This window comes from Lactuca saligna, chromosome 3, assembly GCF_052625555.1.
Source record: "Lactuca saligna cultivar CGN05327 chromosome 3, ASM5262555v1, whole genome shotgun sequence".
Taxonomy (NCBI): Eukaryota; Viridiplantae; Streptophyta; class Magnoliopsida; order Asterales; family Asteraceae; genus Lactuca; species Lactuca saligna.
The window spans coordinates 43683241-43699609 of NC_136419.1; the positions used below are offsets into that span (position 1 = coordinate 43683241).

At 32.9% G+C, this 16369-nt stretch overlaps 1 protein-coding gene across 1 annotated transcript; it reads left to right on the plus strand.

The window, feature by feature from the left end:
* Nucleotides 1–782: 782 nt before the first annotated feature.
* Nucleotides 783–2237, plus strand: XTH33 (xyloglucan:xyloglucosyl transferase 33). Its single transcript, XM_078984616.1, has 4 exons — nt 783–1046; nt 1174–1274; nt 1367–1575; nt 1679–2237. Exons 1-4 carry the CDS (start codon nt 827–829, stop codon nt 2091–2093), a joined length of 945 nt encoding a protein of 314 aa, XP_078840742.1. The 5' UTR covers nt 783–826; the 3' UTR covers nt 2094–2237.
* Nucleotides 2238–16369: the final 14132 nt, after the last annotated feature.

A 16369-nucleotide genomic window follows, 5' to 3' on the forward strand; every position in this document is an offset into this window, starting at 1 on the left:
TCAATTAAAAAATTGCTTCAAAAACCCTAGCTCAGGAGGTTCGTTTATAGTGAAAATGAAAAATGATGGTTGGAAGGTAAAGAGAATAGGTTTTTAGTATTGTATTTCATTCATTGATGTACCATATCTCCCGTGGTATCAAATTAGTAGAAAATTATATTTTAATTGTTTTAATTGATACCTAGAGATGGTCGACCAGAAACCGTATAAAATCGAAGAAATGACATATTCAACAGGTAAAACGTAAGTTTAATGGTCTATTGCGCAAAAAACAAAACTTTAAAGACCAAATTGAAAAATTACCTTAACATATATTTTCCCCAAAAAATATCTCCCATTGGTTCAAACGGATCGCATAAAGTTAAAACTTTTTACAATATAATTTTTTTAAACCCAATATACCTTTAAATAAATGTATCTAAAATTAAAGAGTAATAAAAAAAATTTCAAGCTGACCCTTGTCTACAATTTCATTGATCCGTTACGTTAGTTCGTATGGACCCTCCCACCTACCCTTTTTATAACCTCTCCAATCACCTACCATCTCATCACAGAATTGAACTTGAACATTCATCATAAACCGGTGCATTCTAAACCAAATCCAACAAAACAACTAAAAGCAATCCCCAATCATCCGACATGAATCAATTAGGAATCGTTTATGTTTTGTCACTATCTTTACAAAGATACATCCAGCTTTGCAACAGCCAAGCAACTTGCAAATTGCATAATTCCACTATAAATAAATCTAATTCACCCTCCATAAATACACACACAATAATCTTAAATCTTAATCCTCTTCTATCCACTATCCATACAAAGTTTCATGGCATATTTTCTCCTTTTTTGTCATGTTGTCTTTATTGGTTTACTCTCATCAGTTTCTTCTGGAGGTCCGATTTATCGGCCACCATCAGTTGAGCAATTAACAAACCGTTTCCCTCGTATACCCATCACCCAAGGGATGTCGACTTTGTTTGGATCATCAAATATTCATCTGAAAGGCAATGGATCATATGCTGATATCATTTTAGACAAAACCTCAGGTAAACACTGTAAACTAGTTTTGAATGAAGCTGTTTCTGACAAAAAGTATCAATCTATACAACATTAATTTGTATGTGTGTGGATGTATTCTTGTTTTCTTGATTCCTTTCGTGTTTTGGTATACAGGTTCTGGATTGGTTTCAAAGAACACATACTACCATGGATTCTTTAGTGCTGCAATAAAGCTGCCAATGGGGTTTACTTCAGGCGTAGTACTCGCTTTCTATGTAAGTTTTATTATTCTTAGTTTCTTACCAGTACTTATTTCTGTCTTATAAAGATGGTCTGATTTGATTTTTGTCGTCGCATGCATTTTCAGATGTCTAATGCAGATGTATTTCCACATAACCATGATGAGATAGACTTTGAATTACTTGGCCATGAGAAAAGAAGGCAATGGGTTCTCCAAACAAATATGTATGGCAATGGAAGTGTCAAAACCGGAAGAGAAGAAAAGGTTTACCTCTGGTTTGATCCCACTCAGCAGTTTCATCAATACACCATCCTTTGGAACAATCACCACATTGTGTAAGTTCTCCAAAAACTTCAACCCTTGTTAGTTAACTGATTTACGCACTAGTCATCAAGTTCATGAAACCTTAACTGATAAACTTTTTTGTAATCTTTCTAGGTTTCTTGTAGACAATATACCTGTACGAGAGGTGATCCACAATCAAGCTGTTTCATCTGTGTACCCATCCAAGCCAATGTCGCTGTATGCAACCATATGGGACGCTTCAGAGTGGGCGACAAAAGGAGGAAAGTACCCTGTGAACTATAAGTACGCCCCATTTGTGGCTTCGATGGGTGAACTGGAAATGGTAGGCTGTTCGATGCAGAAAACAAGCTCGTCAATGGCTACTGCTAGATGTTCAACGAATGCAACCGTTTCGAGCTTGGATCCTGTTGAAGGAAAAGAGTACGCAACGCTATCAAAACAGCAGATGACTGGTTTGAATTGGGTAAGGAGAAAACATATGTTTTACTCATATTGTAAAGATACGTCAAGATATAAGATGATGCCAGCAGAGTGCGGTGCTCAATAATTCTTTGTAATTAATTACATGGCAAGGGAAAATGTTGTAGAGAAAAAATGAAGAAATGAAGAAGAATATTCTTTCGATATAGGAAACATACATAAGACATACTATTAAAAAAAACACACAAGCGGTCCATACGCTTTTCCTATATTCAAGATTTGGGTTTAAGCTGACTTCCCTTGAAGGGTCCATTTTGAACATGGGTCATTAATATTACATTACATATATATTAAATATATATTAAATTGCATTGTCCGTCACACTCCCATATACAAATCTAATTAATACCAAAATGTAATAAAAAATAAAAAAAATGACATCCTTTCTGGAAATAAAGATTTAGGTTTTACTCATAGCAAATTTTTTTATTTGTATTCTTTTTTTCATAAATTTTTATGATATAACAATTTTTACCTTTATAATTTTAAAGTTAAATAGTTGGTATTTGATAAATTTTGATTTTACTCATTATATTTTGAATTTACGTTTTTAGTCACTTACATAATTTTCTTTATTGTTTTTGGTTTTATTAATATTCCTTTTATTTAAAAGTTATAAACTTATATGTTTTTCAGACCAAAATTTTATTTTGATACTTTTGTGGTCACTTTTGGTATGATATAATCGTCACGTTAATATATGTGCATTGTTGATGTTTGTGAATCATATTTTTTTATACAAATTGCAAAGAGGTAATTCGTTCATTAAAGTTACGTTTTTATCTTTTACATAATTTTTTTATAGTTTTCTTTTTTATTAATTGCGAACGAGATCTTCACCGTAACATAGAACTTAAAGTCTAAAATACTAGTTCAAAAAATAGTGTTACCAATACTTATTCCTTTGCACATAAATTCTTATAGAAGTTTCATTCAAGCAAGATATATGTGTATAAAGTTATAATCAACATTTTTTTAAATTACTCTATACAAAATTATTCATTTCGGTAATACATTCATCAAAAATATCACATTTCGATAATACATTCATCATGATAATGATATGTTAGGATTTAGGGAATCAAAACAAGAATATGTAAACTTGGATAATCTCTTGAATCATGGTTTAGGAAATCACTTTTCGAAATTTGTAATTCAACCCATATTTCTGGGATTACACGAATGCATATCCATGGGATACTTTAAGAGATCAAATTAGATTTCAAGACCAATCTAATTTGAACACATAGATTACCTTGTTTTTTCACTGTTCTACGAGATACAAAAATACAAAGTGTCTCATTTTCATGTATCAGATTCTAATGTTTGAATTGTATTTGCATCTTCATTACATAGAAGGAAGTTGGCAGTAATATGGTGGTTAACATCCAAATTTGGCGCCAAATGGGTGGTTTAAAAGTAATTATTGGACACAACGAACATTATGATTTCATAAACCTTTTTGAAGGTAAAATGCATGTCTGACCCTTTTACGATAAATAAATTTGTTTAGATGGTTGAAAGGTAGTTATCAGAATCATCATCAGGGGCTCTGCCCTTGGACCTTGTTAGGGGTGTTGCCTCTTGGAACCCGGTACCCAGGGCCAGTGACCGTGGACACCCGTATCCTAAGTTCATATTTATCACTGCGAGTGTGCATCTCGTATCTCCAGTCTCGTAGAGTAAATAGAACTTAAAATATCTCAATATTATTAATAATTACACTAAAATATGTTGATAACATTAAAATCACCAACATGTTATTATTATTATTATTATTATTATTATTATTATTATTATTATTATTATTATTATTATTATTGATAATAAATTTCATATTTAATTTTTTCACAAAAGTTCGTAGTATATATATATATATATATATATATATATATATATATATATATATATATATATATATATATATATATATATATATATATATATATATATATATATATATATGTTTAAAAAAATCACAAAATAAGTAATGAGTTGTTTTATTTTGTTTACAAAATATCATTTGTACAATTGTAGTTTATGAACATAAGGTTTCAATGCTTACTTTGTATATTGTATTTTTAGATCAATAGTGTTTTGTGAATAAACAAAAAAAATCGTTACCCGGTGGTTGCAAACACTGACATGCTGCTTCTTAGTCTGTAATTAGGGTTCTGCCAAATAAGTTTTTTGTACGTATTCTCTAATTTTGAACATGGGTGTAGCGTCCCAAAATAATGATACAAAATTTCCATTTTTAGATTAATAAATCGTTTATACATAACAACTCCATAAACCAAGGTAATCAAGATTTAACAAAACATCATAAAATTAGAGTAATTCACAGTATGCGGAACATATGGTGTATGCTCTGTAGTCATCCCGAGTCCTTCCATTTTGAAAACCAAAGTACTTAAAACATAAACTGAAAACCATAAGCACAAAGTTTAATGACTTCCCCAAGATACTACATAACACACATACATAAATCACATTCTGGGCCCCCGCCCTCCATCGGGCCTCGTCCGATCTTGAGTCCCACTCAGCCTCAGGCCCTGCCCGACATCAAGCCCAAATGGGCATCGAACCCTGCTCGGATTACAGATCTATTATTCTCATGCTTTTCGGTCCCTGGGCCTCGCCCACTATACACATACAATATATCACATAATCATGCTAACACATAAAATGATCATAAACACTAGCATATGTTCCAGTCATCGGACCTCGCCTGGTACACACATAACCATATAACCATATATTCATATAATATATAAGCATGCTAGTACATGCAATAATCACAAAGACTATAGCGTACCATACATCCATTGGGTCCCGCCTGGCATCGGGCCTTGCCCGGTAAGTATAACACAAATACTAATAACCAACATACATTATACTCATCAGGGCCCGCATGGCATCGGGCCTTGCCCGGTAAGCAAACCATCTCATAATGCATGAAAGAGTTATGCAAACATCTAGCATTCTAACATAAAACCATGGGCCGACATTGGTACCTTCGACCCGCTAAACCCAGTTAGGAGACTCACCTCGCACTGCCGAAACAGACAAACGATCCTTGGGTGCAGGCTGACAGATTTCTGAACTATCAATATCAAAACAACATCCAAATACCAATTAGGTTCCAATCTATGGTCCATAATCCATACTTGGGGAAAAATGACCATTTTACATCTGGCCTAACCTGAACCAAAACTGAGGCCTAAAATCCAACAACCAAGAATAACAAAACCAAAAGATCCAAAGAGGACCACTAATGGCACAATTTTCCAAATTGGGCCCAACCCCCATATAGCCTTATCTTATGCCTAATAATTTACTTGGGCAAAAAGTCCCAAAGCAACTGGTCCAAAGAAGTGTCCCAAGAAGCGAAGCCCAAAAACACGTCAAGCTTAATTCCCAGCAGAACGATCTACGTTGGGTGTACTCGGCGAATCCAAATCGCGACTTCAACTTCGTACGCTAGGCGTACCATCAATTACACGGGGCGTAACCTAACTTATTCCAAAACTGAATTTATGGCTTAACCACTTAAACTCTTTGCACCAAAACTTCAGAGAACCTCTAAATAAAGCACTTGATGCATAAAGTCGGCACCTTTATGCATTTGCATGACTCTATGGGACACAACAACTATCTTAATCCATTAAGATCCATTCTAATCCAACTAGAACATGCATGGACAATTCTTAAACATCAAGCAAACATTTTTATGAACTAGAAACATCAGAAGAGGCATGATTTATCATTCCAAGCTCCTAGAGTGGCTCAAACATACAAGGAGAGCTTAAATACACCATAAAGCCCTTAATCTTGCCCTAAACTCAAACTAAGAAGAAGTGAGGATAAGAGCTTTTTACCTCCTGAAGCTTCCCAAGAGTGTGAAGATTTAAGATCTATAACCCCACAACTACATGAAGCTTGAGCAACAAAATCCACTTTCTTGAAATAACACTAAGAACCCTTCAAAGTCACCTCCAAGCTCAAGCATATGCACCACCAAGGGAATTAGGGTTCGAAATGAGGCTCTAAGATCACTGGAGGTTGAGAAATAAAAGAGACTTGAGCTCATAAAGTTGTTTAAATAGTGCCCAAACCCTAAAAATTAGGGTTTGGCTCCCTACTCATTATGTTGGGTTTAACCCCATATTACGTTGGGTGTACTCACCCAGGCACGTGCCTCAAACCATGTACGCATGGGACTAAAAAGCAAGCTTTTTCCATTAAGGTTTATTTAATCCATTATCTTTAAATTGCCATATCTTCCTCATCTTTGGTCCATTTTCAACGGACCTTATATTAACGAAAAGGTGGTGAGAAGCCCTACGCTTCTAACAACACACCATAGCCTTAAACTTCCATAACAAAACCCAAAATTCATAAAATATTGAGTTATCAAATTACTGTTGGATTAGTGTCTAAGTCCATAACTATTTTGGTATGTACTTGATCCGATGGTGCATGGTCCTTTTGGGTTGCCTTCACCAAAGCAACTTGATTGGAGAAATAAATAAAGAGAGAAAGGTTATTATGATTTATTAATATGTTATAAGAATAATATATTAAAGGAGAAATCATATTTGTTTAATTAATATTGGTCAATAATTAATTAGGAATTAATTTTGTGATCAAGTGTAATTAATTAAACTAGAGGGGCTGAATTGTAATTATGTGATAGTTACAAAATAAGGTAAGGATTATCCTAAGTGTAGGATGGACGAATTTAAGGTGATAATGCCTTAGAATTCGACTATGATAAGGATTCAAGGATTATCTTATGGGTTGCTTGGTAAGCAAGCAACTAGATAAGGATAATGATTGAAATCGTATCTGTACACCTATATAAACCCCCCTTGGCACATGATTTCGTGTAAGCCTTCCTAAGAAGTCCTAAGGACGAATTCCCACCTCTCTCCTCTCTCTTTATACCTTCTCCATTTGCTCTTGGTGTTTGTAAGCCATTAGAGGAGTGACACTTGTGACTCTAAGCATTCCAAAGTCAATTCAAGGAGGAATTGGGATTGTTATTGCTACATAACAATCAAGGTAACATCTTAAACCTAATTATATGTTAATATCGATTTCCATATGCTAGAATTAGGGTTTGTAGTCTTGGATTCAAAGCATGTACAATAGAGAAACCTAGATCCAAGCATTAGGGTTTGTATGAGCACATAGGGTGTCTTATGACCAAAACCCATCAGTGGTATCAGAGCCTAGCTTGGTTTCAATTGTATTGATGCATTGTATAACTGAAAATTTTGATTTTTTGGATTGTGGAGGCTGGACTCGCCGAGTCCATGGCTGAACTCGTCGAGTCCATGCAGACTCGACGAGTCCATGCCTGACTCGACGAGTCAACTCGTCAGATAATCCTTATCTCGGGATTTCTTGCTGTTTTGGCATATGGATAGTTACCTTATCATGTTAGATCAATATAAATCCGATTTTATGATATATATGACTATATTCTTGATCTAATTAAAGATAATTATCAATTAACAAGATAATTGTTTCCTTATAAGATAATTGATTAATTATTTTGAGTAAATCGATAAATTGTTTTGCAAGAAATCATTAAACAAATCAAATATGGATAATTATGTAACTAAATGTTAGTTTAGATTATTTGTTATTTGATCCTTGTTGTTATGAAAAGTTTCATATTTTCCCCTTTAGGTTTTATAGTTTAAATTTGAACCCAAAAGTTTTAAAGTTTTGAAATTTAAATAGTTAAAACCCTAATGTTTTGAAATGTTTCAAAACTTGCCATCAAGTTTTGGAATTTAAAAGTTGATTAAAAGTTTAATTAGAAATGTTAAATTCTAAAACCCTAGTAATGTTTTGAAAAGTTCTAATCACACCTTTATGGTTTTATTAATTAATTAAGGAGTATAATTAAAAGAGATTAAATAACTGCATAAAGGTTTAGGTTAACCTTTTAATTGAATTAAAAGTGTAATTGTTAAAGTTAACCATATAGTATTTTAAAAGTATAAAATACACCCTTATACTATGTATAACATTAAAAGTCTAATATTATATATGTATAACTTAAACTGCTAGTCTTACCGTTAGTAGGCCTCATTCACGAAGCTAGTCTATAAGGGGTGTTTAAGGAAATTGCCTATAAAATGGCGATTGAATGGGTATCCACTCTTACCCACCGCACTCTTGACTAGTGGAGGGTCGTTAGCCGAACGGGTAGGATAGGATGAAACCTTCCATTATAAGTATAATGAAATACAAAGTAACTAAATGTTTTTGCAAATTCCCAATCTTAGTTACTTAGGCAAAAGTGAATCGATGCAATTCCATGAAATTACACTTTGTGCCCTTGCGAAGACGTTAGTGGAGCGTGTGTGGTTTACCGGCACACTAAATGGTTCTAAGCAAAGGTAGCAAAGGGTGACTCAATGTTTGTCATAGTTCGGTGGAGCGTGTGTGGTTTACCGGCACATCGAATAGGTGATTGTAACATGTGAGGGCACCATGTAGTTTGCATGGTTATTCACACCCGCTTTGTGATCCTTGGCATCCCAGTCACAAACTAGAGGGGCATATCGAGATTTAAACATGCCATTGAAATGTTCAATGAATCTCAAAGGATCTAGGAGTTTTCATAGATTTAAAACTTAAATTTCTTTTTTGTTTTTCATGGTGGAAACTAGTGAATCGTCATTCACTTACCTTCAAATGTTCTGCAATTTGGGTTGCGGCATCCCTTTCCCGAGTTGTAGGATATTGTGTTGGGTCCTAGCCTTGGAATTTCATTTGGGTGATTTACCAAGGACTCAATCAATCAACTAACTTGAATTCGTTTTTCTCCCGATGTCAAAGTTCGACAACTATGGTCTTCTCAAGTCCCGTGGAACAAGCATTCCACATGAAGATGATATTCCACGATTCGATCGAGGAACAAGAAATCATGCTTCACTTCCTCCTCCTCCTCCTCCAATTATTCTCCCTAACCCACAAGATTGTAAAATTGAAAGGTTCAATATCACTCAAGCCCTTTTGGCAAGTAAACATAAAGAAGGCAAGTCGGTGTGTGCACACGTCTTAGGGATGAAGTCACACATTGATAGGTTAAGAATGATGGGATTCGTTGTCGGTGAAGCGATGGCTGTTGATTGGGTTCTTCAGTCACTTCCTAACTCGTATAGTGAGTTCGTAAGAGAGTACTATATGATGAACCATGACGTGACACTTATAGATCTCACCTACATGCTTATTGCTGCTGAATCAACAATGGTTTGGCGCAATAGAAAAGCAAAGTTGATTGGTGAATCTGCCTTCAAGACCTCTATGGATATAGACAATGGCAATGAAAGACATGCAATGATCGAAAAGTTTGATCATAAGAGAAAGGCGATGTCTGAAGTAGTTCCATGTGTTGTTCCAAAGGAGTCAATTTGCTTTTATTGCCAAGAGAAGGGGCATTGGAGACGAAGTTGCCCTATCTACCTAAGAGATCTAAGAGATGGGAGAGTCAAAAGTATGACTACGCTTTAGGTAAGCATCCACTATCTAACTCCATTAAGTTCCTATTCATTGATTCTTAATACATGATGTGATAAGATTGCATTTGAATGTTTTGAAGGATCGGTGAAAAGAAAGGAAGCTTGATAAGAGAGCAAGATGAATCTAATCACAAGAGATGGATCTCGATCTCATGGACTTGAAGATTGGATTTTGAGCTTAGATAGCTATGATAGAGTTGTTAGAAATTTTCTTTTTACATAGTTTTCAATAGATTGTGCATTGTAAGGATAAATGCTTTTCCGCTGCTTTTATAAATAAAATAAATTTTGTTTGACTTATTTATTTATTTGTTTACTTCCTTGCAATGAAATCGTTATGTGAAAATTGATGTTTGCATATTTCTACAACGAATGGATATGATTCTTAGTTATGTTATTTATGGAAATGTCGAGAATTTACCAAATAGGGAGAGTTTCTTATCGCCCAAGTTTCAATTGGACAGAAACTTGGAATCATGCAACTTGGTTGCATGATGAATGAGAAATTTCGTATTTGGAAATTGGAGTAATTCATTGACAAAGTGTCAAGTGAAGGACTAGGAGATCGAGTACACAAAGTTGTGTGTTGATCAAGTTCACCATAAGAGTAACAAAGATATTCGTCATGACTTACTAAAGGCTTAGTAAATATGATTACACTTACAAGATTAAGTGTAATTTTGAATTGATTAAAGGGTTTAGATCAATAGCAAAACGAATAAGAAGAATCAAGTAGGTAGAAAGATAAGAGTTTCTCCATTCTAAGAAGAAGGGAGAGTAGCTTTTATGCTTTATGATAGGTCTTAATGATTAAGAACCATATCTCAATTGATCCTCTAATGAGTCTTGGTACAATTGTATGTCCAAGAAGAGGAATCAAAGATTGAAGAAATGGTTAAATCAAGAAGCCTATCATACTTCGTTCCAATAATAAGTCTTAAAGTTAAGATTGTGACAATGAGTGAAAAGTATTGAAGGTTTATAACATTCATCAAATGTGGAAAGTTGTGATGTCTTGAATAAGACAAAGACCGACTAGGACCAATTTATGAAGTGTTTTGATAAAAAAAACTGCACTAACTCTTGAATATTTGTTTGTCAAGATATGGTTATTGACAAAAGAATCTTATATGTCAAGGATTCAGTGGGAGCCTTAATGGTCTTGAAAGGTTTCAAGAACAAGTCAAATAAACCTTATTGATCATCACTAGCACACGAGTTGAGGTTTACAACTTATCGTGTTGACATTATTTTGTTTCTGTGCTGTTTCCAATGGAGTTAATTATGCATGTGAGTCCTATGAGTTCTCATTTTGAACGCATAAAAGGCAAAGCACCTTAATCAATGAAAGGTACATTGATAGGAAAAGGTGAGGTGCTTAACTACTTGGAAGATGTGGTGGGCAGCTGTGCTACCATAAGGCAAGAAATCAAGATTAAAATAGTTCGGTCCATATGAGTTTGAATTTTTCGTAAACTTTGGTTTTGACAAATTCACATGGATAGGAACATATACACCATTAAAATCTAAGTGTCATAAGATTTCCTCCTTCATGAAAATGATTGTGAGGAAATGCTTTCACTAAGGAAGTGTTTAAGAAGATAGTGATTGTAAAATTGCATTCTCGAATTCAATTATGGTTACGGTATCCCTTTCCATGATTTGAATTGTGAGGTTTGGCAATTAGTCTTAATTGTTTGGACACACATATGAACTATCTAAGGCAAAGGTGTATAAGTTCAAGAAGCGTTGATAAAAGATTATCAAAGCACTAAGGATTAGAAACATGGACTTAAGAAATTCAATAGGTATTGTTTTCTGAAAGTTAAGATGTTTATGAATACATGTCGAAGCTAGTGGGAGCATAAGTGTTATGTTTTTTTAATAATCATTATGATAGTGGGAGCATAAATGTTATGATTGTATGATTATTAAGGAAAGTATTGCAAGTTGGCAATATTAATTATAGAAAACAAGAGTCATTCTTTGCAAAGTTGTAAGGATGGAATAGTTGTTTTGCTATAATTAAGGGAGAGAATATTATGCTTCATTTCAAATCTAAAGGATTAGGTTGAGAAATGTTGAGTGAGAGACATCATATCTAAGGAATTGTCTTGTAAGAATCTCCGTTAGAGGACTTTGTAATATCATTGGCAATAGTCTTTGTGACTTTGGTGCAGTGAGATTACGAAAAAATCATTGCATAAAATGTTAGAATCTAGCATATTCTATAAGTGGCAAGAATTTGATATTCTTAAACTTATGAAAATCGGATTTGGAGTTGTAAAATGAGAATGATTGGAAATGTGTTCAATTTGTCTATTTCACAAAAGTAAGAACCATAGGTAAACATTGTGTGCATGCTAGGAGCATGGGACAAGTGTAATAATTCAAGTAAGAAGTTGATTACCCGAAACGACAAATAATGAGTAATCGATATGGTGATAAATAAAACGTATTTTATTTATGCTCAAAGGGTTGAGGCCATATGGGATTAGTATTATTCTTGTGTTTCACCTTGCATGTTTTGACTTCCAGAATAAATAAGTTTATTAAGAATAATCAAATTATTCAAACGGGCCACAGTCATTCATATGTTGGAAGTAGATATGAATGAAGACTGTTGTGAATTGGTGTGTGGATTGTCTAGAAGAGTATTAGTGTCTAATTCCATAACTATTTTGGTATGTACTTGATCCGATGGTGCATGGTCCTTTTGGGTTGCCTTCACCAAAGCAACTTGATTGGAGAAATAAATAAAGAGAGAAAGGTTATTATGATTTATTAATATGTTATAAGAATAATATATTAAAGGAGAAATCATATTTGTTTAATTAATATTGGTCAATAATTAATTAGGAATTAATTTTGTGATCAAGTGTAATTAATTAAACTAGAGGGGCTGGATTGTAATTATGTGATAGTTACAAAATAAGGTAAGGATTATCCTAAGTGTAGGATGGACGAATTTAAGGTGATAATGCCTTAGAATTCGACTATGATAAGGATTCAAGGATTATCTTATGGGTTGCTTGGTAAGCAAGCAACTAGATAAGGATAATGATTGAAACCGTATCTGTACACCTATATAAACCCCCCTTGGCACATGATTTCGTGTAAGCCTTCCTAAGAAGTCCTAAGGACGAATTCCCACCTCTCTCCTCTCTCTTTATACCTTCTCCATTTGCTCTTGGTGTTTGTAAGCCATTAGAGGAGTGACACTTGTGACTCTAAGCATTCCAAAGTCAATTCAAGGAGGAATTGGGATTGTTATTGCTACATAACAATCAAGGTAACATCTTAAACCTAATTATATGTTAATATCGATTTCCATATGCTAGAATTAGGGTTTATAGTCTTGGATTCAAAGCATGTACAATAGAGAAACCTAGATCCAAGCATTAGGGTTTGTATAAGCACATAGGATGTCTTATGACCAAAACCCATTAATTACGATTATACCATTGGCCTTCGAAGACACAATCGAACACTTGGATCACTTAAACCATAACACCCACATCCAAAAAAGCCAAAACCTTTCTTCGCCAAGGCCCTAAGCCTCATGACAACTGAAGATTGGGCCGTAGCCCCGAACAATGAAGTAAATCCAAAACCGAGTGTTACAATGTGATATATTGGTAAACAGTTGCATGAAGTATCTGGTGGTTTCAAAAGTTCCCATTACCAAACGAAGGAAAATAGCACAAAGAATTCCACACATCATCTTTGTCACAAACTTTGCTACATATCACTTAGTGCATGAATTCTATAAGATATTTGAGAGATGTAGCATTGTTATCGACATCTTTATTGCTAAAAGACTTTCAAAATTATGTACCTTCATTGGGTTTATTAATTTTGATATTGTTGAGACGTTACTATTAAATCTATACACCATTTGGATATGTAGAATTTGATTTTTTTTCTAATGTTGCTTGTTTTGATTGGGGTCCAAAACATCTATTGTGGCTCCATAAAATCTTACACCTAAGGAGATCATAAAACCTAGCCATATTATTCGTGATGGGAAATCTTACGCTCATGCGTTATGTGGGGTGTTTGAAAATACTGAAATCTATAAGGAGATTGATATTCCATCGATTATAATTGGTGTGGGGTGTGTACATGTGATTTATCCTCCATTACCTCTGGTTGGGTGTATTAAGGAGTTTGATCTCTTCTAATCATCATTTAATTTGCAATAATGTGGGATTTCATAGTATTAGTATGAAGTGTATTAGAGGTTTCAGGGTATTATTAGAGTTTGAATCTTTACAATCTCATGATACACTTAAAATCCATGTTGTTATGAATTCGAGGTCTTCACAATTGCTTCCTTGGCTGAGTTCTTCTGATAACAAGGAACATGTTGCTTCGATATATATATATATATATATATATATATATATATATATATATATATATATATATATATATTAGTTTATAACATGTGAGAATCACGGTTACAAAATTAATTAAACTTTCATATTAAAAAATCAAAATTATTAATCAATTATTTTTTAAATAAATTATTACTTAAGAGATATGTTTTTTAGTTATATAAATTATAATCGTTGCTTTAAATAAATACCTGAAGTTCTATCACATTATAATCTGTATTAATTTTATTTTATTTTTTAATCTAATGTTATTGATTTTATATAGTTAAAGTGAAAAAATTTTAAATTTAAAATTTAATGTAATTAGGGTAGGAAATTTAAAATTTGAAATTTGAAATGGATAATTAGTATGTAGATAAGTGGCATGATAGGGGATATATAATATTAATGATGAGTTCTAATATAATAACACTTGTGAATAGGAGAATAGACATATTCATTTATTAGAATAGGGATATAGAGAGAGAGCTAGGTTCAAGTATTCTAACTAGTTATTGTGTGGATGTTGGAATCAATGTGATCAAATATTTTCAAAACCTAAATAAGGTAAATTTTTAATGTTATCTATTAATTAATTTTAGTAATTAAATATATATTTAATTAATCCCTTTAATTTAGGTAATATTGTTTAAGAATTAATTAAATAAGGTAAATTTTAATGTTATCTATGAACTAATTTTAGTAATCAAATCTATTTGTTCAATAATTGTATATTTAAGGATGTTATTTAGACTATTATTTTGTAAAAATATATATGAATCTATATTTGCATTATAATGTTTGAATATATGATGATCATGCTATATTTCAAGTGAAGGTTCAAGAATGTTGTTTTTCTAGAAGAAGTTACTTCAATCAAAATATGCATTGTATTAGAATATATTATGGTATTTTCATAGAATCACTCTAAAAGAATTGCATTTTGAAAGAATAAAATCGAGTAAAATTAAAAATTATGTTAGAATTAAAATTGAATTAATTAAAAAAAAATAAGAATTCAAAATTAAAAGAATCAATATCCCCTAAAATCCGAAATTTTCATTAATTAAACATGTGTTTTCTAATTTAAACATGTGTCTCATAATTTAAAGATAGGTAAATCATTACTTAAAATAACTAAAACCACTTGTGTACATTCATCCCTACATGCACACAATAATTAATTAGAATACAATAACCTAAGTCGGGATATATATATATATATATATATATATATATATATATATATATATATAGTGTCATGAAGGTATGAACGCAAAAAGACATTTTTAATATGACAAATTAGAAATACTCTTAAATTTTCTTCCTACTCATCTTCCTACCTATGTTAAATGGTGACATGTGTTGCATTTAATGAAACTGATAATATTTTAATACACTTGTCACTATTGAAACTCGGTAGGAGGGTATGTAAGAAGAAAATTTATATGGATATTTAATTTCTCTTTCAAAATATCTAGTATACGTGGATGACTCCAAGGGTACAAACCATTATAATATGAGAGTAATTTTTGTAAAGAAGTTGGTAACTACCTGTAACACCCATACAAATCATGCCAAATTTAAACATTTAAAAACCAACAGTTATTACAAATTTGTTTTCAAAATATTCTATATCAGAGTCTCCAAAAAACAAAGTCATAAAAAGTGAGGAGCGGTATGATCACGCCTTTGCCTTGCCGCGGTCCTCTGACGTACCTAAACTAATAAACTGAAACTATAAGCCTGAGAGCTTAATGAGTAGCCCTAAATTACCCATACACACAATAATACACATATAATCCTAAACAACATAAGATGGGTCCAGTCAACAATCGGGATGGAATACCCCATGCCCTCAACCATCTGGTTGGAATGCCGACATATTACGGGTCCAATCATCATTGGGATGGAATACTGTGACATCCGTAAAATCTCAGCCAGAAAAGACCGGTTTCATTTATGTTTTAAAAATAATTTCAAAGTAAATCCTTTTGATTTAAAAGAGTTGCGGAATTTGTTCCCAAAACAAAATATCATAAAATAAAGTTTATCAAAGCATTTCATCAAGAGATGCATTTTCATTATATAACAATATTCGGGATGTCATGTTCCGATAAACAGACCAAAATCATAAACAACATATTACAAGCCATGCAATAGTTATATACATATACAGGCTCATAAACAAAACAACTTGATGATTCATCCATCTTATGCCCTCGCACCGCTTCCTGTAATTCAAATAAGACTGTGTGGGTCAGGCTTGGGAGCATGGTGAGCATATAGGTTTTTCGACCCACAATAAATAATTATATTTAATTTTCACCAACCAACAATAACCCGATTACCCATTCTTGTTGTCCTCACTTTACGTCCGTAAAACAAAATCTATTACAAGGCACCTAATCTAGGATTTT